The sequence below is a fragment of the Sceloporus undulatus genome, unplaced genomic scaffold, assembly GCF_019175285.1.
Source record: "Sceloporus undulatus isolate JIND9_A2432 ecotype Alabama unplaced genomic scaffold, SceUnd_v1.1 scaffold_607, whole genome shotgun sequence".
Taxonomy (NCBI): domain Eukaryota; kingdom Metazoa; phylum Chordata; class Lepidosauria; order Squamata; family Phrynosomatidae; genus Sceloporus; species Sceloporus undulatus.
The window spans coordinates 1-7,750 of NW_024803527.1; the positions used below are offsets into that span (position 1 = coordinate 1).

At 47.5% G+C, this 7,750-nt stretch overlaps 1 protein-coding gene across 1 annotated transcript; it reads left to right on the top strand.

Moving 5' to 3' along the window:
- Positions 1-63: 63 nt before the first annotated feature.
- Positions 64-7,488, top strand: LONP1 (lon peptidase 1, mitochondrial; the record flags this gene model as incomplete). The annotated part of the gene is made up of 12 exons (XM_042443884.1): positions 64-152; positions 386-515; positions 635-718; positions 1,461-1,681; positions 1,817-1,955; positions 2,927-3,105; positions 4,336-4,423; positions 4,558-4,680; positions 5,130-5,246; positions 6,042-6,182; positions 6,303-6,547; positions 7,452-7,488. Coding segments are annotated over 12 exons (1,593 nt in total), but the record flags the coding sequence as incomplete, so codon positions are not given.
- Between the last annotated feature and the right edge of the window lie 262 nt (positions 7,489-7,750).

Below are 7,750 nucleotides of genomic sequence, written 5' to 3' on the forward strand. Positions count from 1 at the left end.
CCACACTATGGAGCATCATTCCCAGAGGAGTGCCTTCTGTTCTCCCCAGCTCCCTCCCTCTGATTGTGTCCTCGGTGCATTTGTGCGCAGGCTCTGACGGCAGAAATTGTCAAGACGATCCGGGACATCATTGCCTTGAACCCGCTTTACAGGTACGTTTTCCTCTATTGTTTCTCCCCTGATCCCTCCTCACACAATCCTCTGAACCTATTTCTGTAATGACCTGGAGTTCCAGTCATTTGGCTCTTAGTGAGTGATTGACTGGTGAGTGTTTAGTCAATTCAAGGACTGTGTGTGGCTCTACATCCAGATTGTAAACTGGGGGGCAGGGGGTCATTTGAAGGACAAGACAAGCTGTACTCTGATTTGTGTCTCCGCTTTGTAGAGAATCGGTGCTCCAGATGATGCAGGCAGGACAGAGGGTGGTCGACAACCCTATCTACTTGAGCGACATGGGAGCTGCGTTGACAGGGGCTGAATCACATGAACTGCAGGACATTCTGGAAGAGACAAATGTAAGCACATGGGGGAAAAGAGAAGTGGCATCCAAGGGTTTAACACCCCCGTCCCTCCATTCTGTTGGCTCTCTTGCCCCCAGAGTTGACTGTTTCCTTTCTGATTCCTTGCCTCCCAGATTCCAAAACGCCTCTACAAAGCACTCTCACTGCTCAAGAAGGAATATGAGCTCAGCAAGCTCCAGCAGCGCCTCGGGCGAGAGGTTAGACGGTTGGGGAGGGGGGAAGCCATCAAAACTTGGGCGCTCTTGTGGAAACCGGAATTGAGTGCACCCCAATGGCCTCCAATATCATAATTGTTCTTTTTGGCTGTGAGGACAGAACAAGCAGCACCTGGCAAAAAACACGGTTCTCAGAATGCCCCATGGATAATATCTCTCCTTCCTGCTGACCCTTCAGGTGGGCTTCTTACACAAAATAAATGGCTACACTGAGTTTGGCATGGTGGGAGCAGGATGTGAGTAGAAGGGGCCATTCAGACTTTGTCTTTGCTGTGTCCCCTGATCAGAATTGTTCTCCTGTCCTTTGCCTACTCCTAGAAGCAGAAAGAAGCTTCCCTCCCATCACAAATTGCAGGCTGGATGGATCCACATGCTCTGGATAGACTGCCCAGTTTCTGTGGGAGGTTTCTTATGTCACCATGGAAAGAGGGAAATATATTTTATCCCTTTGCCACTCGCTGCACAATTTTTGCACATTCCCTCCGCCATCTTTGTGCCCTTCTCTCACTCTGAAACAAATCTTTACTGTCATCTCCATTTGATTCTCTCTCTCTCTCTCTGTGCAAATCTTGAGCTTTTCTGCTGCTTTCCCACAGTCTTTCTGAGCAGTGCAGGGTGGGTTGTGGGTCCTATGTAGGCACTGAGGAAGGGACCAAGGGTGGGCATACAAAGCAGCATTCCCCCAGCTGCTGCTCAAAGCTTTTGTCCTCCCTCTTGGGGACAGGTGGAGGAGAAGATCAAGCAGACACACCGCAAATACCTCCTGCAAGAGCAGCTGAAGATCATCAAGAAGGAGCTGGGTCTAGAGAAGGAGGACAAGGACGCCATTGAGGAGAAGTTCCGAGAGCGCCTGAAGGAGCTGGTGGTCCCCCAGCACGTCATGGAGGTGATTGATGAGGAGCTGAACAAGCTGGGGCTCCTGGACAACCATTCCTCTGAGTTCAAGTGAGTTTGGGGGCGAGGAGGTGGCTTAGGGCCAAGACACAGCTGGTCCAGCAGCTGCCTGCAAAGAATTACTTTTCCTCATGAGCAAAATAGAGGAAACTCACCGTGGGCTGATGTAGGTGTTGATTCTCCCAGTGTCACCCGTAACTACTTGGACTGGCTGACATCCATCCCATGGGGCAAATGCAGCGAGGAGAACTTGGATCTTGTCCGTGCCCAGGCCGTTCTGGAGGAGGACCATTACGGCATGGAGGATGTCAAGAAAAGAGTGCTGGTAAGGAACTTTGGCGGAACCCAAACAGACTGAGAGGCCTTGGTCAGGAATTCAGAGTGTGTTGCGTAAAAGCTCAGTGAGCAAGTGCGTGAAACTCCCAGGGTCAAGCTCCTGCCATCCTCAGTCCAGCAGACTCTTGGGTAGCAAGGTGGGAAAGACCGTCCAGCTTCCTCCTTCCAGCCTTTCCTACACCAACACAGGAAAGAGGAACTAGGTATTTGGGACTAAAATGCACATCGTGTTGGGAACTGAGGTGCTGAGACAGGAGGCGTAGGCCCAGACATCTAGGAGGTTCCCCACTCCTTCCCTGGAGAGTCAGCTTTCAAGCATAGAAAAGAGAAAATGGCTGGTAAAGCATGGTGGGAACAAACTGCAGTAGATGGCAAATGTAACAATTTGCTTATTCCCTGAAAGCATGCATCAATAGGTGGATTAAATAGATACCTGACCAATAGAAAGGCAGGAGGGGAGCTGGGTCCTTTATGGAAAAGGACTCTTTAATCAGAATTTTTTGGTGCCCCAGAGGCCTAAAAAGATGAGGGCTTGAACAGAATTCAGCAGTCTTCATAGTCTTCTGCCTAGAGGTCCATTACAAAGCATTCCCCCCTCCCCCCTGTCTACATTCAAGAAGTTAGGATGCCTGTGTGAGTATGTCCTCAAGATAGCCCACCAGCAGAGGGATAGTAAACTACACTAATAGAAAAATAGATGGAAAAAGCCTGGGTGGGGGTGTCTGGAAGCAACTTTTCCAAGCTCTGGCTTGAGCCTCCCTTCTTCCTTCACTAGTTCGTCTATGACACAGGAGATGGATTTCAAAGCTTTAAAGGATTGTGTGCATGTGTCTATAGCTGCTCCTATCCATCTGCCATGTGGAGGTAGTTGTGTCCATTTCCAGCAGAGTCGAGGTACTAGCAGTGGAGGCGGTGTTTGGTTCTCTCCTGGTTCTGAGCTCTACTCTTTTTCCACCCCAGGAATTCATTGCCGTCAGCCAGTTGCGGGGCTCCACCCAAGGGAAGATCCTCTGTTTCTATGGACCCCCGGGGGTTGGCAAGACCAGCATTGCCCGCTCCATTGCTCGGGCCCTCAACCGGGAATACTTCCGCTTCAGCGTTGGTGGGATGACTGACGTGGCAGAAATCAAAGGGCACAGGTATATTATATGATGTCAAGAGAGGTTCAGCCCTGGAATGGAGGGCCTCAGAGGGTGGTGGACTCTCCTTCATTGGATCCACTAAAAAAAAATGAGATTTATCTATGTATTAATTTAGCAGTCAACAATGGGTTAAGTGGTTTTGCTGTATTGGGAATAACAGATACAATTCTGGCCAATGCAAGCGATTATATTTCTGAAAGCAAAACACATATTCAGGAAAATCCTGGTTCTGTGCCAGTAGAGCCTTTTGTGTCTCTGTGTGTCTGTCCATGTTTGCATGTATGCATGTGTGTGCGCGCCTGCCTTCAAGTTGTCTGTCAGTTGGTGACCCCAATGAATTTCATGGAGGTTTATTAGGCAGGGAATACTCAAGAGGTGGTTTTGCCAGTTCCTTCCTTTGAAATACAGACTATAGCACCTGGGATTCCAATATCAGGGTATTTCAGCATATTTATGCTCTATCTGTAGCACTTCTAAATTATTCTAATTAGAGAACTGTGCATAATATTGTCAGAAGGATAATGAAGCCTTCTCCCCACCCCACCTATGCATTTTCAGTTGCCTTCCTTTCTTTTGAGTTGGCCACTTCCTTTCAAGCATGCTTTAAAAAAAGATAAATCAGAAAATTTGCAAAAGTATAACTAAGGAAAATCACAAAAGGAAAAATAAATCACACTCCTTGGGCCCTCCTTGCATTTCTCCTAGGGAACAGTATTTTAACATACAAAATGTGAACCGTCTTACGTCTATCCTGTTGTCCACGTTGGATTTCTTTTAAAGAGTCCGTATAACTTTAAGCATAACCAGTTCTTTGTTGAAATTTTTTTTTCAAGACAATCTTTCCAACCATGTGGACCAGAAACTTGCATGTGCTCTCATTTTAAAAAATGGAAACAAAAAGGGTCCATGTCCCACATTTTCTGACTGTATGTTTGACCATCAAAGCTCTAAAGCAGAGTGGGAAGTCAGGCGTGTGTTCTCAAAAGAGTGCTACAGGGCTGCTGCTTTCTCCAGGAAGTAGAATGACTTCCTCTTTCTGCATGAGCCTTTCTGGGCATAAAACCCCAAGCACACACTCTCTTTCTCTCTTCTTTAAACAGAGGCTGGATGGCCATCTGTCGGGGATGCTTTGATTGAGAGTTCCTACATGGCAGAAAGGGGTTGGACTGGATGGCTCTTGCGGTCTCTTCCAACTCTACGATTCTATGATTCTCTTTTGGCTCATAGGCGGACATATGTGGGAGCCATGCCTGGGAAGATCATCCAGTGCCTCAAGAAGACCAAGACAGAGAACCCCCTGATCCTCATTGATGAGGTAAAAACCTCTTGCAGGTGTTGAAAGTGGGCCTGTGGAATTCGGTGGCTCCTTCAGCCACTCAGTTCCTCCTGCTGGGGCATGTGAGTGTGCCACTGGGGTGTCCACTGAGACCTGTGGTATCTGTGATGCAGGTGGATAAAATTGGGCGCGGCTACCAAGGAGATCCCTCCTCTGCCCTCCTTGAGCTGCTGGACCCAGAGCAGAATGCCAACTTCCTGGATCACTACCTTGATGTGCCCGTGGATCTCTCCAAGGTAAGGATCCTGCCCCTTGTGCTTCTTGGGAACCCTGGCCACGTCAGTCCCATTAAGCAGGGGGAAGGCATTTTGTGTCTTCCAGCTCCCATTAGCTTCAACCAGCATGGCTGATAAGTCAGGGTTCAAGAAAGTTGTAGTCCAGGGCTGGGCAACTGTCGGAGGCTAGGTGGTGGCCCCATTCACCCCTTAGGTGTCCTGGGGAAGGGGGACGTTGTAAGAAATTAAACAATTTTTTTGCCCCTGGGAGGGACTGCACTTTGTCCATCTCTGTTGTGGTCCAACATTTCAAGTTGTCCACATGTGCTCTAGAAGAGTTGAGAGGATGCTTTTTCCAGAGCAGAATCTCCAGAAGGGGAGGGGAAGAGGCCATTCTCAGCCCATCCAGGTAGGCACTGTGGAGCCACAAAGCCTCTTCCCTGCCCCAAACACCTTCCCATTTCTTGTAGGTTCTCTTCATCTGTACTGCCAACGTGACTGAAACGATCCCAGAACCCCTGCGGGACAGGATGGAGATGATCAACGTCTCAGGATATGTAGCCCAAGAGAAGTTGGCCATAGCAGAGGTGAGAGCTGGACTGGCTTCATCTTTGGTTCTTTCTTATTGCCTCTTAGATTTCCATGTGTTCAGAGAGTGGTTGGCAGCTTTGCAAACACAGTGGGGAACAGAATGAAATATGTAATGTTTTAATTATGTCAAAAGCCCCAAGACATTGGAACTGAGATGGCAGCATCACACAGCAAAACTTTATTCAAAGTTTTCTCATGTTTATCCATCTCCACTAAACCATGTAACCAGGCTTCTTGTGAAGGGATTGTTGACTCTTTCCATCTTTGTATCTAGATCATTCTAATTGCAGATGTCATATATATTATAGTATTCTTTCATAAGTCATCTTCAAAATATTCATCTAAAACAACTAATTAAATTAACTCAGGAACCAACTGAAGTTTGGTGTTGAAAATATCTTCCATCAGTTTATTAATTTGAGTCTAAAAGTTTTTAGCTCTTTGAAGCAGGGCTGGAGACTAGGAGTAAGGAGTAAAAGAGTAAGAGGTTTTTACAGGAGTAGGAGTAACAAAATATATTTTTTACTCTTTATTCCTGTAGTACCACTACTCTCCAGCCCTCCTTTCAAGAGTCCATCACATACAGTATGATAAAAAGTTCCTCTTTTTTTCTGAAAGACTCATGGGATTTTGGAATTGGAAGGCAGCATTAGGGATGAGGCAGTTGGGACTTGGACTTGGAATGGCAGGTATTCAGAATTGCACTCGGAGGCCAGGCAAGGAATGGAGCTGTAATTTCTTCTTATCCGAGTTTCATAACAGGGCGTTTCTCTCTCCCCTTTCCTCCCCAGCGGTATTTGGTTCCTCAGGCCCGCGTCCTGTGTGGGCTGGACGAGAGCAAGGCCTCCATCACACCCGATGTGCTGACTGTTCTCATCAAGCAGTATTGCAGGGAGAGTGGTGTGAGGAATCTCCAGAAGCAAGTGGAGAAGGTACGGGAGTTGCGGCTTTCAGAGATGTACAAGTCAGTGTGCATGCACTGGTTCTTTCCTCTCAGCCTTAATTCTTCTTCTTCCTCCTCCTCCTCTTTCTTCCCTGCCCCAACCTTCCAGGTGTTGCGGAAATCAGCGTACAAAATTGTAAGTGGGGAAGCAGAGAAAGTTCAAGTGACACCCGAAAATCTCCAAGACTTTGTTGGGAAACCCATCTTCACTGTGGATCGGATGTATGACATGACTCCCCCTGGGGTGGTGATGGGCCTTGCCTGGACAGCCATGGGTGAGAAAACACATGGGTCAAACTGTGGGTGGTGTTACAGGAGTCCTAGTTTTCAGTTTTGGGTGGCCACAAATCTTTTGTATGCAAGGGAATTTTGTAGCACCTTTGAGACTAACTGAAAGAAAGAATGAAATTGGCACCATGAGCTTTCATAGACTTGAGCCACCTTCTTTATGGACTGCCTCAAATGGAGGTTGAGTCTCCATCTTTGGAGGTCTTTAAAGACAGATTGGAAGTCCACTGCTTAGGGGTGTGCTTTATCAGTAGATTGGATGGCCCTTAGGATCCCTTCCAACTGATCTGAGTCAATGCTTCAGACCTCCTGCATGTAGAAGAAGGATGGGGTGTCTCTTTCATCCCAGGAACCAGACCTTGAGGCCAAGCCACGTTGCTTTGTTAGGTGACCACATTCCTGTAGCACTGTCGTCCGTGCTGCTCCAGCTTTTGGATGAGTCTCCCCCATTCTGCAGGGTTGGAGTGTCTCTCCTGAGGCTTAGGTTGGGGGCAGTCTGTCTGATTCATGGGCTGAATATGATCCCCACCAAGGCAACCACTGTATTTTCCCTGAGGCCCCACTGTTTTATGATTGCACAGCTTTCGTTTCATCCTAAAGGGGCAAAATCTAAATCATCTAAAGGGGCAAAATACTTCTACTCAGGTTAGCTACTGACAAGGTCAACAAGCTAAAAGGTTTGTCCTCCACACAGTGTAGAACCCCAAAACTTCTGTGAGGTATAATTCATTATTTGGGGAGGAAAAAGACTCCCCCTTCTTGTTGCATTGGTGCCATCTGTAAGACCCAGCAACTTCCACCAGAAATCCACACCAGCAACTTGCTTGAAAGCAGTGAAGTTTTATTGGAAATACAGGCAGATGTGACTAGACAAACTTTTCAGCAGAATCTGGCAAGCCAAGCCCCAGCACTAAGTTAAAAAGCTACTCCCCCCACCTTTTTTCCTGTCCCCCTTCCTCCCGCCTTCCAGGCCTGAGAAGCCTGAGAAGCAAGCACCGCGGCCTTGAAGATGCTCACAGATGTCTTGGCCTTATCACATTCCATTCCATAGCAGCAATCATTCCCAAGCACCAGCCAGCACCCCATCCCCCCCCACTGCAAGCAGGCAGAACTACCATCTAAAGCAATTGCTAAGCAAGATGAGCAGTGACTATAGTGACTGTGAATATTGATTAGTAATTGGCTTTGGAGTTCTGACACCATCATAGAAGAGCAAATGAATGTAGCTTACTGGGAAGAAAACTACCCCCCTTCCAAATGGAACCACTT